Genomic DNA, 17,267 nt, shown 5'->3' with positions numbered 1-17,267 from the left:
TAATAGTCTATAATATAATTAATAGTCTGTGACGTTAACTTTTACTTAGCGACTCCAAAGAATTTAGTTTGTTTTAGTAACAGAGTACCTTTGGCACGACGTTAAATTTGAAACATCATTTTTGCATTGTGCTTTTAAATATTTTGTATTTTTATGAAATATTAATTCGGTAACAAAAGTAACACAAATATCTCCGAAACCACTTTCAAGAGAAATATGTAACCGAACGGCTACAACTGAGGACTGTGACATTCATTATGCATGTTTGAGGTGCATCTCAAACCAGTATGGTACCGTTATTCTAAGACATACTTACATTTGAAAGTATTAAGACGCATCGATATGTCATTGTCAATTTAGAAATTATTTCAATCGCCTGATACATATTTACAATTCACAACTTCGAAGTAAATATTTACAAATAGTTATAATACAAATCATATCCATGTAATGGTGCCAGCATAGCGCCAGCCCTCTTATCATCAGTAGAGGCAATAAGGCGAGGAGTTAAAAAAGAGGAGAATTAGCAATAAAATCAATTAACAATCAGCTGATATTCGTTGTCCGTCTGTCTTGCTTATTATATATATTAGCAGTATGTCTAAAGAACAAACTTTTAAAAAAGATTGAAATGTATTTTAACTATAATTATACTTAAAACACTATAAAAATCGGTACATTTTGATTTTTTACTAATTTTATATGAAATTAAGACTTCGCTATTTTATTTTTATATAAGTTTCAAGTACTTAAATAGTTTTTGTGTGATTTTCGCTCAAGTGCCATGTCTAGAACCAAACCTACTGATATTTTATGTTTGTTTAATTCGTATACTGTCGCCTTAAATTTGTCAACGTACTATCAAACGATTTTTTGAAATTTTCTTATACTTTTTGAACAGTCAAAAACAAATACCGACGTCAAAAACTTCAAAATCAGTTCCCAAAAGTAATCAAAGCGAAAAGTATATATACATATAAAAGAAATTGTATTACAGATATTAGAGATATAATTATATGCTAAATATTTTTCAAAAATATGATAAACCGTGTGTAAAGAGTAACATGGAAGGCCACGAATCAAGAAGCTCCAGGGCGAGTGAGTCCCCTGGGGACACTATGAACGACGTCTACGCTGCCTGGCGTAAGTGATTGACATACTATTGATGTTATGTGCTCCTAATACTTTGGCGACGCGTTATCGCAATGGTCACAGCACTGGCCTACGTCTGTTACCCTGGCGGTTGCGGGTTCGAACCCCGCATAATGGCGCAGTTTCCAGTGACCCTGTTTTCTGCTCCTGGGGTTGTGGTTTCGCTTCCCGTCTTGAGTATAAGTGTTATATTAATTCATATATAAGTATTTTTATATGTATTTATCGAAAAAAATGTGGATATAGAGTCAGTCAGCTGTTACCTATAACACAAGCATTAAGTTGTTTACCTTGGGAACAGACGACCGTGCGTGTATGTGTGTGTTATGGATATTTTTATTCCATGTGTTTCCAAAACCCATGAAACAGGAGTAGAATAGAGGCTGTTAAATGTGAGGGTTTATTTATTTATTATTTAAATACAATAATTTTAGACTTAAAATATATACGTTTTATCTGCATATTGAGGTCACCAACCCGCCTGCCCAGCGTGGTGACTATGGGCAACACACATGAGTTCACGCATTTTTGGCGCGAACTTGTGGAGGCCTATGTCCAGCAGTAGACTGCAATAGGCTGGAATGATGATGATGATGATGATGATGATGATCTGCATATTGCCGTTAAAACAATTGCATACTTTCATTTAATACTCAATATTATTAATAGTATTCTCGCGTCGTATAAATAGCACAAACATTAAACCAAAAACTTTTATATTTACTTACATTAGCTAATATTAGTACGACAAATTAATGAATTTACATCATAGCAATGTACCTTATGTATTGTCACCGCACATAATTGTGTTATTGTTCGTCGACAATGGCAGCACGAGGAACCGATTTGTTCCACTGACCTGGAATATTGTGCAAACTTGAAATTACGCAAGAAATTGTTAATCGTATCTTTTATTACGCCGTTCATTAAATTACAATTGTGACGAAAGAGTGATTAGTATAGTTGTCGGCACGATTATTGCGCATCTTTACTTTAAGATTTTTAATATTTATATTTTTAGATTTGTCCGCAAGAGATCACTATTAGTGATAAGCCTCAGTACAGAAGATTACTCTGGATGTGCTATATGGGAATAAATAAAAAAGTGTGTGTACATTAAGTACGCACGTAAGAAGTTATAATTCATTGGCTAGCTAACTTCACGTTGCTAACTTCTTCTTCGTTGACTAGCTAACTTCTGTACGCACGTAAGAAGTTATAATTCATTGGCTAGCTAACTTCACGTTGCTAACTTCTTCTTCGTTGACTAGTTAACCTCAGAGTGTCGGTTTTTTGTGACAGTGTGCACGCGTATCGTAAAAATGTACTCTCATAACTTTTCACAAACGCACTAAAAGAAGTGTAACTTCAAACTAAATAAAAATACTTTATTTATGAGCCGATGAGAAGAGATCTCATTTAGAAATAAGTTCACCGTTGCCAACTTTTTTTTGTAATTTGAAACCAAATATGTTAAAGTTAAAGAAAGAATGTGTATACTTTTAAAATTGCTGTGTGGTTGAATATAGACACCCCCTCTCTTCCCGTGGGTGTCGTAAGAAGCGACTAAGGGATAACACAGTTCCACTACCGCTTTGGAACTTAAAAAGTCGACCGATGGCAGGATAACCATCTAACTGCTGGCTTTGAAATACACAGGCCGAAGACGGGCAGCAGCGTCTTCGGTGCGATAAATCCAGCCCTGCGGTCACCAGCCAGCCCAGCGTGGTGACTATGGGCAAAACACATGAGTTCACTCCATTTTTGGCGCAAACTTGTGGAGGCTTATGTCCAGCCGTGGACTATATTAGGCTGAAGTGATACTTTTAAATTACCTTTATTTTTATTATTGTACTGAACAAAACTACTTTCTGTTTGCGATCCCCGCACGATGCTCAAAGCAATACGAACTTTGTCGTCTCCTATACTAACTGCCATCCGAAGCGGATATTTGTATCCGGACAAATATTTGATTCAGGGTGTTTGTTCTCGTAATTCTCCCCACCGTGCCTCGGAATCCACGTAAAGCAAGTTTCGGTTGTTATCAAGACACTTGATAACGATTGTTACTCGTGGTTAAGTCATTATCTATGTAGATTACTTAAGGCTAAACCCCCCGTTTATACAGTCGTCATTTAATCCTCTCGATACCAAAATCTATAAGTACTAATATCAAAAAAGCTGAAGAGCTTAAAAGATGCTTATTTCAGAACTTAATTAATCGAATTCTAAATTTTTTCAAATGTTGGATCGTCCATTTATTGAGTGAAGCTATGTTTATACCCGTAATTTACTTATTACTTTTGATGGCATAACATGTGGGATACGAAAATTTCAACGCCAAAAAAGTCGCAGCCAACTGCGACTCATCTATAATTCTATACAAATATGCTTAGGCGTCGTCTACCTTTCTTTATATAAAGAATCCCACCGGTGCAGAGTAGAAAAAGCTCATTTTGAAGTGCTTTTAATATTTTGTTAATTTTCCTTTTCTCTAACAACCAATATTATCTTTTCTTTCTTTAAAATAAAAATGTAGCGGGTCGCTGTCTTTATTTGGAATGTCTGTGCGTTTGTGCACGTTAATCTCAGAAACGGCTTATCTGATGTAAAAATATTAATGGGACCTTTATCAAACGCAAATAGCACCCAAAACAATGATTGTTAGAATTTTCGTCTGTGCGTTTGTGCACGCCAATCTCAGAAACGACTGATCCGATTTAGATATGGTTTTCACTAAAATATTGTGGTAACTTCACTTAACATTTAGTGTTTGTTTCATGTCAATCGGTTTATAAATAAAAACAGTTATTCCAATTTGAAGAATTACGTTCAACATACCCAAACGACGATGTTTTTAATCCAAAATAAACCAAAAGATATATCAAAAAAATGCTGTCAAAGTCACTATTTCACACGAACAAAGACGCGGGCACTCTATATCTCGGGTCTTTCTATAAAATTTTTACTAAAATATATGTATAAAAGTTACTATTTGTATATTCTGAAAAAATCAACTCTACTATGTAACTATCCCTTTAAATTCATAAAAGAAATATTTCAAATATTTAACATCAAGGTGCGTACCGTTTCGTTTTATTTACCAATAATTTAAATTCTTCTAACAATAGCACATACCATTCAAAGTAAAGACATGTTTTGTAACATGTCAACAGGTGTAGATAATTCGAATAAAAAAATGGCATTATAATTTTATAATGACACAACATGTGGAACTCACCTGTTGAAACAGATGGTTGGCAAGAAAGATGTACCGATAAGTTAACAACCCACTAAGGGCCATCAAAGTATTTTTGATATAAAACCTCTTTACGCTAGCTTGACTTGGGGAGTTAGCTGGTGAATCCGTGACGAGAGCGTTACGAAAGTGATCGGGCGAGGCGAACGGAAGTTGAGAGGGAGATATGAGTTAGTGAAGATAAACAGAGAGGAAGTTACGTTTCGTAAGTTTTACTTCAGTCGCGTGGTCTAAAGCACGTTCGTTTTTTTATTGGTAAACAATTATACTTGTACCCATAAATTCGCTCATTGTACACACTTGTAGTCTAACTATCATCATAAAACTGTTTGATAATTGTATAAATAAAATAAATATGTACTATGTAATTCTCAAAAGTCAGTGAAATTCTCTCAGATTTTCAGAAAGACATTAACAATAAATATAAACAAATACCTATGTCATGATTGAAGATCGAATCCGTGACTGCTACGGCAAAAACCGACTGCTGTGACAATGTCCCAAATTGTCGCTGTCCAAACGCCGTCAACCGATATATTCATTAAACTAGATAGCTCGTGTAGTACTTGGTAATAACTTAGGCGTACTGTTTGTTGCTATGTCACTATTTGGTACATAAAAAACGCATGTGCCTAAACCATACAACTGAAGTAAAACTTTTGTACAATAGGCCAGCATTCTCTTAGATATACGAAACGTAACTGGCTATGAAAGAAGGAGGGAACGAAAATGTGTGCTCGCACCTCTTTCTCTTGCTCCGTTCGCCTCGCCCGATCACACTTTTCGTAACTCTCTCGTCACGCATTCACCAGCTTACTCCCAAGTCAAGCGTGCGTAAAAAAGTTTTACTTCAAAAACTATGGTATTTAAATTACGAGGAAGCGAAAGTATATCTCTAATATATAAAATTCTCGTGTCACAGTTTTCGTGGCCATACTCCTCCGAAACGGCTTGACCGATTTTGATGAAATTTTGTGTACATATCGGGTAGGTCTGAGAATCGGGCAACATCTATTTTTTATATCCCTAAGTTTTAGGGGGGGGGGGCATTAAGGGGGTTAATAACATATATGGCAAAACAACGTTTGCGGGATAAGCTAGTGGCTTATAAAAGTAACTATCAACTCAATATTAATATAAGTAAAAGGCCAAATTATATCTACTGAAATTTCTTCACTGCGACACAGACAGTTTTATTAAACAATTTACACAGAAGGCGTTATATCTGGTACAGATAAGAGCTGCACCCGTCTGTTGCATAATTAAATTACGAAGTCGCATTACGGAATATTATTCAACGTGCGTAAAACAGGAATGATGAAAATCGTAAATTATTATTGGTATCAGTGTTAATATTTATTAAACAACAGTTACGTATTCAGCGTATAACTTAATACGTTTAAAGTGATCTCTGTTCTGAACAGGACTGAGTCTTCCCACTTCCCCTCGTAAGAGAATGATTGAAGATTGATCCAGTGTGGTGCTTCATTGTACATATATCAATATTGTTTTTAACCGAATTCAAAAAAAGGAGGATGTTACTCAATTCGACCGTATATATATATTTATGTATGTTCACGGATAACTCCGTCGTTTATGAACCGATTTTGATTATTATTTTTTTGTTGGAAAGGAGATATCCCTAGTTTGGTACCATGATAAGGAAACCAGGATCTGATGATGGGATCCCAGAGAAATCGAGGGAAACTCTCGGAAATCCGCATAACTTTTTACTGGCTGTACCGATTTTTATGATTTTTAATTTAATTGAAAGTCGGTGTTTATCATGTGGTCATATTTAAATTTCATCGAGGTCTGATTACAACTTTCAGAGTAATCTTTGATAATGCGTATTTACTTGACAATTTTTTCGTCTACCTACGTTTGTATTACTTGTCGATATAATTGAAGTCGGTTTTTCTTCGTTTGCCTGAAAACACAATTATTAATACAAATGTTATGGAAGAAAGATTTCCTCTGGCACAGTTATATTCCTTTTTAAAACTAGACTCCAGTCTAAAAAAATATATAATACGCTCAGAGAAGAAAATAAACTATTTATTATTATTTTAGAATACTTATCAAAACATAGGGCACAGCACGAAATTTTCTTAAAAAATGAAGTAGCTTGACTGGGGTAGTACCTCGACCCTATAAAAGATCACAGCTCCATTATACTGCTTTCAAGCGGTGTTGTGTTCCTGTTAGTGAGTAAGGTCACCAGAGCTAATGGGGGGATTGTGGGTAGGGTCGGCAACGCACTTGCGATGCTTCTGGTGTTGCAGACGTCAATAATCTACGGTAATCGCTTACCATCAGATGAGCCAGCCGTACGCTTGTTTGCCTTAGTTATATCTATAAAAAAAAAAAAACAGTATGTCCACAATCAATGGATGTTTGTAATAGTATCCACTACTCTGCTTGCGTGATTGTTGTCTAGATTCATTGGTCTATTGTCAAAATTAAGCAATTTATGATCGTGGAGTCATCGCGTGATTGACTGCTATAAGCGTTATACGCAGTGAAGGCTCGTAAATCGTTTGCTATTTGTCAAATAAACCGCCTATTTAAGTTTTAGGATTGGTTCTTTGGATATTTAGACTAATCTTTATATATAAATGATTTTGACCTATCGTTCGAACTTTCCAACATGTAAATTTGAAGTAAACCTTAAACGTTTGAAATTTTGAAATATTCTCAGCTAATTTCTTAATTTATCATTTTGAGAACGTATAGAATATTTTAAAAAGAAGCATGACTTAAGAAAGGGAGCGTAATGGAATTCATTTTCTATATAGATAACTGCTAATGTCGATTTTAATAGAAATATTTTATCTTCCAGATGAAATGCTAGAGAGCGAAGGTGCGGGCCTGGCGGCGCGGGTGGCGGAGCTCGAAGTGAAGTGCTCCAGACAGGCCGAAGAATTACTCTGCTTGCGATCTACTCTAGCAGACGCCTTACGAAGACTCAACGCTCTTGAAGGACGCGCGCCTGCCACGTCCAGCGCTCAGAGGAACGGGGGAACAACTTATACAGGTAATTATTATTAAAGTAAAATTTCTTTAAACATGCTTGACTTGCGGAATAAGCTGGTGAATGCGTGACGAGACCGTTACGAAAAGTGTGATCGGGCGAAGCGAACGGAAGTTAAGTGGGAGATAGAAGTTAGATAGAGCTAAATAAGTTTTACTTTAGTCGTGTAGACTAAAGCACACTCGTTTTATTTTTAATATAAGCCATATATAGACCGAATAATAAGAGAAGTCATAGCAAACTAGAACATTAAAAATTGTTACATTTTAAATTGCGTTTGCCTTCAATACATGTTTCGTGCCTACGTGTTCAGAAAGACATTCCTGGACGTGTAAAACTATTTCCTAACGTCATTGTGACATCTGCAGAGTTAACCCTACACTTTGTCTCTTGGCCACCTAAACTTGAAGCGTAGTTGGTGCTATTTCTTAGAAATGTTTTACTATTGAACAAAGCGACTGTCATGAAGAATAAATACGGAGCTGCGCATGCTGTTTTGGTCTTGCAAATTAGACATACACATGTGACTATTATTTTTTTGAAATTTGTCGCGATTCGTGAAAAATATTTGTATAAGTCATACAGATATTTCTTATGCTTTGTTTTTTTCGGACACAGAATTTTAGCCTACCGCCATTTGCGTAGCGAGGGGGGGGCAAGGGGCATTATAACCCGGGCGTTACTCACAAACGGGCGCCGAATGATCCACAAAATAAAAAATTGCTGAACATATTATATGGTTTTCGAATGAGAGGGGGAGGGAGCGCTAAAAAGGCACTGTGCCAAGCTCGCTACATCACTGCCTACCGCGGACCCTTGATTATTAAGCATTTATGTTATTTACTTTAAATAAGAATACACATCTTGTTTTTACAGAACGCACAACAGGGACGCCTACTCGAGAATTAAGAATCAGACAACCTTCCTACAGAGAGAGCGTCAAACGCACCTCCAGTTACGGGTCAACAGCTTCATCCCTATCACAGAGGTAAATGTATAGTACTTCTTTGTAGGTTCTATTTTATATGTACCGTGCTTAGGTAGCGAGCAGTAAACTTCATATGCCTACTGCTTTTTTAATATTTGGACCATATTACATTTTTGTCTAATTACCATCGTCAAATACATCATTGAATATATTTTAATAAACATAAATATTTTATACTAGCGACCCGCCCCGGTTTCGCACGGGTGCAATGCTGATACTAAATATACTACAGAATGTCTTTATTTATAGTGTGAAGCTAGCTTATAGCATAGTTATTAACATAATAACAACAACATTCAAATATGCGTCGTTAGATAACACGTTGTTACAGAATGCATTGAAGAAATAAAGGTTCACTGCTCGTTCCCCATAGGTGATAGCGTGATAATATGTAGCCTATATGGTGACCCGACTTTTTAATAATATTCGTGCCAAATTTGAAGTAAATCCATGCAGTACTTTTTGAGTTTATCCCGGACATACATACAGACAAATAGACAAAAATTCTAAAAACGATATTTTTGGCTTCGGTGTTGCTTGGAGATCACACCCCAAGTATTATTTTAAAAAATATTCAATGTACAGTTTTGACTTTCCTACCATTTTGTTACATATATATTGTTTTCTAATGTTTACGAGAATTTTACTAATTATAATGAAACAACTTTTTCGGATTTTATCGTGGTTTATTAGCGAAATCAAAATTTTGGTTTTTTATCCAAAATGTCCCGTCGGGCATTTAAAAAATTTAATAAACCGCGATTAAATCTGACAAAGTTGTTTCATAATTATATTGTTATTTTACGTTTATTTAATTCTAACAAATCCAAAAGTTCGAAATCTATTTTTACAGATTTAGATTCTTAATCTGTACTGTCGTCTAAGCACGGTAGTTTTTTTTTTATATTATGGCCTGATCAATGAACAATTGTATCTAATAATTAAAGTGTTAAATTTTAATAAGAATAGGTTTTATATATTATTCTCAGTTAATGAGCTAACAACAGATTGTTTTACATTCATTTAGTTATCATTTTAGTCGATAGATGGTGTTAGTTGTTAGTAATTTAAATTTTTATATTGTAATATCGAGTAGTCGTCTAAAACACCGACGGTTTGTGCCTTTCGATTCCCGCTCGGGATAGATATATGTATACGTACAAATATTTATTTCTTTGCGGTTGGATGTCTCCTTTTGTGTCTCCCGACAGTGCCTCGGAGACCACGCTAAGCAGTCGATCCCGGTTGTTATCATGTACACTTGATAGCAGTCGTTACTCATAGTAGGATATTATCTGCCAACCCGCAGTGGAGTGGGGTGTTACAAGCTGAATGCGAGCTTATTAACACTTACCTACTTACGTTGTTTTATTCTAGAAAGTTTACTGAATAAAAGTTTAAAATGGAATTTTTTTTTCTATTTCAGACGCGGTCCACAGCATCAATCAACGGGTTCACTACAATCAGACTCGCCTGCATCATCTTCATCTCTCTCGCCCGCACCCTCCCCCTCCCCCCGCGCAACTCCCGCGCCCCTCACACCGCACCCCGTGCAACCCTACAGGTAAGACTTGACATACCTTACCAATATTTAGGTAACAGGTAAGGTTAAGGGCTGATTTAACCGGTTGTGAGTAAAATTTATCCTGCAAATAACTTACAAATAGATTTAACAGCAGGTGGTAGAAAAGGCCTCCAGAGTCTGTGTCTCCTCAATTGATAAAAACCACTTTTAGATTCCTATTAGCGTAAAAGAATTATCTCAAAAATCTTATGGAATTCGATGATAAGAAAGAATCATATATCTAAAACTTTCATTTGTTTGATACCGTCATCCGTCAACTGTCAAATAACGTTATTCACAACTGGTGAAACAGGACTTAATTGTAAACATTTTTGAATATCATATCAAAAATTGACCGCTCCAGCGGGATTCGAACCCGCGTCTCCGACTGACCGTGTCGGCGCTCTAGCCAATTAAGCTATGGAACGATGTACCCGCTAGAGCGAAATTTTTGATATGATGATTTTTATTTTCGGTTTAAGCGACTTAATTGTGTTTTACCTTATTACAGGTAAGTTTCGTTTAAGATAATAAATAACATTTTGAAATTTTTTCGCTGTAGAATCACATATTGTAACGTTGAATATAGGAATATATGTAGATAGGTTGAGTGAACAATTAGATCGATTAGACATCAATGGAGAAACGTAATTATCCATTAATCTTTATTGACCTTCATTTTTGTGTCACTTTGAAGAGACCATTTAAGGAGGATGATCTCATGGTTGTATGGACTACACAGTTGTACAAAATTTTGACTGTGAATGACTAATAATGAAAATGAACTGGTTTGTAACTAAAAAAAGCTCACAGCTGGGCCCCTCTTATCATCTATACGGCTACTTAATTTCAGCGACTCAGTAATACAAAGTGAAAATTTGATTCTTTAAATATAACCCACCATACACACCGTGTGACATAACCACAGGAAATGGTCTCTATCAAATTATAAATAAAACTTTATAAGAAAAAGTTTATGTAATATTGAATTAAATTTATTAATACAAAGTCACCATATGAGAGTAGCTACTTTTTTTTTATGTCACTAGTTCGGCAAACAAGCGTACGGCTCACCTGATGGTAAGCGATTATCGTAGCTTATAGACGCCTGCAACACCACAAGAATCGCAAGCGCGTTGCCGACCCATACCCAATCCCCCCCCCCCCCAGGAGCTCTGGTCACCTTACTCACCAACAGGAACACAATACTGCTTGAAAACAGTATTATTTAGCTGTGGTCTTCTGTAAGGTCGAGGTACTACCCCAGTCGGGCTGCTCCATATTTTGAGCAGGAAATTCCTGCTCTGCCCTACCTCAGTTAAATAATACTTAAATATCACGTCATAATCTATACATACATATTTATTTCATATTGCACATTTAAGCAAGTATGTTGTTCAAACTTTTGTTAAATTTCAAAATATCTATGCAAAAGAATCCCAGAAACAAAAGTGACTCATACTCGAGCCAGCGTCCAGCGAGCTTAATGTCAATATTGTTTCACAATATGACAGTTAAGTTACTAAGATCAGTGATAAAATTTAGTTCCTTATTAGAATCGAGAGATGTGACAATCAGTTTATTTAATAGAGGAATCTTATTTCTAGTTAAATAAAAGGTTAATTGGGTCGGGGCGATATCGGTTACAATTTTATTTATAAATCTAGCTGACCCCGCAAGCGTTGTTTTGCTAAATACGTTATAAACCCCCTTATAATTTAGGGGTATGAAAAATAGATGTTGGCCGATTCTCAGACCCGATATGCACACAAAATTTCATAAAAATCGGTCCAGGATTTCGGAGGAGTATTGTAACTAATATTGTGACACGAGAATTTTATATATGTATAAGACTAGCTGACCCTACAAACGTTGTTTTGCAATATATGTTATTAACCCCCTTAAAACCCCTTATAACTTAAAGGTATAAAAGAATAGATGTTGGCTGATTCTCAGATCTACCCGACATGCACAAAAATTCCATAAAAATCGGTCCAGCCGTTTCGGAGGAGTATGTTAACTAACATTGTGACACGAGATTTTTATATATAAGATTACTGTCTCGCTGATTACTAATTAAGTTTATCTGACATATGTTACTGATAAGCTTTAACAGCAGGAGTTAAAACAAGTCCTTAGGGCTTGTTTTACTTCAAATAATAAACTACAACTTTTACTCAGTATTAATAGAATTATTTGACAGATAAAGTGGAATTTGATGGTAAAAGAAAAGAATATATGAAACTTTTATTTGGTGGATACTGTTATACGTTAGATAGCTTTATCAGTAACTAATGAAACAGGCCTAATTGAATAATTGACTAACAATTTTCTCGTTCCATGTCAATGGGCCTAAATTAAATTTTCGTAACGATTCTTAAGTATACAATTAAACAAATTGATACTTATTTGGAAAACGTCCTAGGTCTTTATTTCTTGTCTGTTAAAGAATGTATCTATCATATACGACAGCTATAAACATTCTGAAGGAGAATACGTTTAAATCACATTTTTACAGCTATTACATCAATACATTGTTACAGAATTTTATTATCTACTTATTACTTAGTCTGACGATGCGTTGACGCAACGGTCACAGCACTGGTCTGTGATTGTTACGCTACCGGTTGCGGGTTCGATCCCCGCAGTTGACAAGCATTTGTATTGGCCATACACAAGTTTGCCGTGGTCTGGGTTTTTGTGAAGTCCTTGTGGTCTCCCCACCGTGCCTCGGAGAGTACGTTGAGAGCACGTTAAGCCGTCGCTCCCAGTTTTTATCATGTACACCTAATAGCGATCGTTACTCATAGTAGGGAATCCACCAACCCGCATTGGAGCAGCGTGGTGGATTAAGCTCTAACCCTTCTCCTACATGGAGAAAGAACCATATGCCAAGCAGTGGGATGTTATAGGCTGAAACGATTATTACTTAGTACTTTTGTTAGAATAGAACTATGAACCATATTTAACATATTTTTTCATTATTTATTTCGGTAGTAAAACACAATTGATTCATAATTGTAAGTTTTATTACATTGTAGCTTGCTTGTATCGCTAGCTTAGTAGTGTAAATGTGTAGATCGCGCAATAACTCGTCATCCGGCAACCAGAGTCCGTCGCCGGCCACCAACAACCTGACCAAACGGTGGAATTCTACTGGAGATTTCAACTCACAGGGCTTATTACCCAGTACGAGGTAAGTTGAGCTAACTGTAGTTATTTAACTGCGATGTAGTCTATTTCATTTAGTATTTAAATGATTTATAATTCTGAATTGAAATTACAATGACACGTAGGTATGAAAACGTCACAGAATAATTATAATACGGCTCAATATTAGAATAAAAGCTATAAAATAAATCCTGTTCGTTTAGAAACAGTTTTATGAATATTTATTTTCGTTTTGTTAAGAAAATGGTCGTGAAATAAATGACACAGTAAAAAAAACTTGCATTTTAAACTAATTAAAGCACAGATAGCTTTACTATTCAAATTAAAAAAAAAAAACTTACAGATTAAATGGAATCCATTATTTTTGCCGTTCATTATTACTATTGTCATAAATGGCTAACTATTGAAATTACATATTTTCTGTCAAATTGATTGATAAAAAAAATAACTATTTATTTATTGCAAATATTCCATAGACAATTAAGTACTTTTTCTTTAATTTTTTTTTTCGTGATCATTTTTCTTTGTTTATTTCTTTAGGTTTACAACAACAAAATCGTTGCTAAATTTGTATTCTAAGCCGTCGCAAAATGGTCCCATACTGAAACACGGGTAAGTTCTGCTTAATTACGGCTGTGGTGTCATTATGGGCTTTTGGTGATGGTAAACAAAACATTTCTCTTTTAGTTAATTTTTTTCTATATGTCGGGACGATTTCATTAATTTACTTTTAATATTAACATATAAAATAGAATATTTAATGTTATTTATACTTATGTTAACCTTTAGTAATTTCGAGTTTACAATGTTTCAGTGAAATAAAATAAAAATATTTATTTTGAAATGAGGTCACACATTTTATATCGAACGTCGAAAGAATCTATATTTTTGAGTGACAAAAAATAAGTAATGGTAGCTAAATCAACAGACTACTGTATCGTTATTGGTCATTACATAGTATAAAACAAAGTCGCTTCCCGCTTATGCTTAGATCTTTAAAACCAAGCAACGGATTTTGATGCAGTTTTCTTTAGTAAATATTCTGATCACAAAGGAAGGCTTATAATACATGCATAATATAATAGAGGGACATTGATAGTTCGAGGTTTCTAATGTAATGTCGTAAATAAACACATTTTTGCGCTTACATTGCAAATATTTAATATATATTTAGTATCAGCATTGCAACCGTGCGAAGCCGGAGCGAGTCGCTAGTTAAACTTAAAGCGTTCTGTAGACGGGTCTCTCCACCTAGCAATTTACAACCAGCCACGGTACTCTGTTTATAAATTTTCTCATATAGTTTAAAAATAAACTACGCACTTATTGTAGCCGAAACTGTTTTGATACATGCGGTAACGAAGTTACTCGCAAATTAACGCAATTAGCTTATTTAATAAATACTAGTGGTCGCCCAGAGGTCATATTTCGACCATAATTAAAAATTTAAATTAAAGAAAACCAAAAAGAAAATGAAAATAAAAACCTTTTTTTATAATTTTTTAATTTGACTGTAGATTGACAATCAACAAAACGGTATAATAAGCGTGTGTGTAACACTGTAGTGTGTGTAATTTTTTTTTTTTTTTTATTGATTTAATGTACTTTTTATGCATAATTATAAAAAAAAATATATTATCATTCTGCACTCCTCTATATAAACTATAAGTGTGCGAAATTTCATACTCCTCCGTCTGCGCAATTTTCGTAAAAAGGAGTACAAAGTTTTTGCTTCACGTATTAATATATAGATCCTGTACAGTATCTGATTTACACAAAAACATCCGCATTTCCTCATGTAGTATGTATCATGTTTCCTCATTCTGCCTTATTTTTTTGCTCAGTAATGTTGTGATACTTTCAGAACAAACTCTTATTAATCAATTTATACTTGGAAGTGAATTATTTACATAAATAAAAAGTGTGCTTTAGACCACACGACTAAAGTACCAACACAATACTCCTTAAACAGTATTATTTAGCTGTGATCTTCTGTAAGGTCGAGGTACTACCCCAGTCGGGCTGCTCCATATTTTGAGCAGGAAATTCCTGCTGTGCCCTACCTCAGTTACAGCAGCAGTGAGATGTCTGAATCAAAAATAATTACTTTTAGATGCAATGCGAGTATATTGAGTTTGTTTCTATTATTTTTAAAGAAAATACTTCGTGATATAGTCAGACAATTTCTACTATATTTAATTAATATAAATACAATAATGTTTAAATTAGTTTAAATTCTAATGTTCTAATAATAGGCATTACTCTGGTGTAGTGGTGCGTGTACCGTGTGGGCGCTCACACACCGGCGATTACGGGTTCGATTCCCGCTCGAGATAGATATTTGTATTTGTACAGATTTCGTTCGGTTTATTAGCTCGTTAAGCAGTCGATCACGGTTGTAAACATAGACATCTGATAGCGATCGTTACTCATAGTAGCGAATATATCCACCAACCCGCATTGGAGCAGTGTGGTGGATTAGGCTTCGATCCTTCTCTTACATGGAGAAAAAGGCCTATGTGGCCAATAACAAATTGTTATGTTACAGAATGAATCCTAATACTAATAATATAGAGTCTTTATTCGTATGACTGCATCAACAGTTCTGTATAACAAAAGCTAATCACACTAATTTACCAATTCGAGCAATCGTCTCGCATCAACGGACAGGCAAATAGCTAATATTCCAGTATCCTCACAATTGACATTGACCTTGTCCCCTCCAACTCCGAACATTTGCTCTGAATCTGAAACGTACCGACCATCGATTTTATTTTGTGACAAAACTTCCTAAACATGTAATACCTACGAATCATTCATAACAAACAAAACAACATTATCCTGCCAACTGAAAATATGTATGAAAACTATAGTACATTACGCGTTTTGTTCGTATTTTATTAATCTAATGCGTTGATACGCGGTAATAGATAACGCGTAGTCAGAAATGTACGTAAGTGCTGTATTTAGTGATCTCAGTAGGTTTTGTTAGCGCGCAGTCTGCGAATGTTATTCTCGGAAGCTGGCTGTTCGCGTCAGTTCCTTTTATAAACCGGTTTAAAAAGTAAACGATTTTACATAAAACCATTGCCTTATTTGGAAATTAATAAAAATAGTCATTAATTCGACGAAATGGACGACAGGTATTTTACGTAACAATCTTAATAACAGCTTGTCACAACACGCTAATTTACTGTCACTTGTTTTATTTTTTATTTTTTTTTTTGTATAATTTTTAGATTATTTTGTGTATAATAGTGGAGCTTACTGCGTGGGTGCTTATTTATTTTTGGATTTTTGCTGGACGTAAGGAAGCGTTACCGCGATGTCATTCACCCCGATGTAAGTCGCTTGGGTAATTTTTTTAACATTTTCAACTCGGCCAGTTTTGCGACACGCTTTGCTTTTATTATCTATGGTATGCGGTATGCAATAAGTTGTCTTTTTAACCGACTTCCAAAAAAGGAATAGGTTCTTGATTCGACTGTAAACTGTTTTTTATTTTTATGTATATACCTATGTTACCCCAGAACTTTTACTGAGTACACCGATTTCAATGATTCTTTTTTTAACCAAAAGGTGGTGCACTAATTTAAAACCATTTGAATTTAATCGAGATCTGAGAAATACTTTTCGAGAATATCTAATAGTGCGTATTTACTTGACTTTTTTTTTAAATCTACATTGTATGAATAAATCTCGTAACTTATATTTTATGTTTTATCTCAGAACTTTTTCTGGGTGTATTGATTTTGATGATTCTTGTTTTAACCAAAAACTAATGCTTGTCCTGTAGTCGCATTTAAATTTTATCCAGATCTGATAACAACTTTATGAGTAATGTTTGATAACGCGCACTTACTTGACTATTTTACGTCTATTTACGTTGTATTGCTTGTCGATGTGATTGAAGTCGGTTTTTTTTAGTTTGCGAGCAAACTTAATTATTAGCAGTCTGATGCGGAAATTATTTTACTTAATATTGATTGTTTTCATAAATATAATCAATAGGTATAATACATATATAGAGTTTTTTCTTACTTGCTTTAATTGAAATAATTATAAATTAACCATTATCGTTCAATGAATATAAATAATA

General features: G+C 34.8%; 1 protein-coding gene across 1 annotated transcript in view; it reads left to right on the top strand.

The window, feature by feature from the left end:
* The window catches only part of LOC123660789 (echinoderm microtubule-associated protein-like 2), a 62,984-nt gene that overhangs the window by 24,942 nt on the left and 20,775 nt on the right, over positions 1-17,267 (top strand). The window contains exons 2-6 of the mRNA XM_045595826.1: positions 7,254-7,448; positions 8,322-8,433; positions 9,860-9,997; positions 13,077-13,193; positions 13,709-13,780. Of these exons, the coding sequence (XP_045451782.1) occupies positions 7,254-7,448; positions 8,322-8,433; positions 9,860-9,997; positions 13,077-13,193; positions 13,709-13,780 (634 nt within the window). The remainder of the gene's footprint in view (positions 1-7,253; positions 7,449-8,321; positions 8,434-9,859; positions 9,998-13,076; positions 13,194-13,708; positions 13,781-17,267) is intronic.

The sequence above is a fragment of the Melitaea cinxia genome, chromosome 16 (genome assembly GCF_905220565.1).
Source record: "Melitaea cinxia chromosome 16, ilMelCinx1.1, whole genome shotgun sequence".
NCBI classification, from domain to species: domain Eukaryota; kingdom Metazoa; phylum Arthropoda; class Insecta; order Lepidoptera; family Nymphalidae; genus Melitaea; species Melitaea cinxia.
The sequence above is the reverse complement of the archived record's forward strand: the minus strand, read 5'-3'. Positions and strand labels throughout refer to the sequence as shown.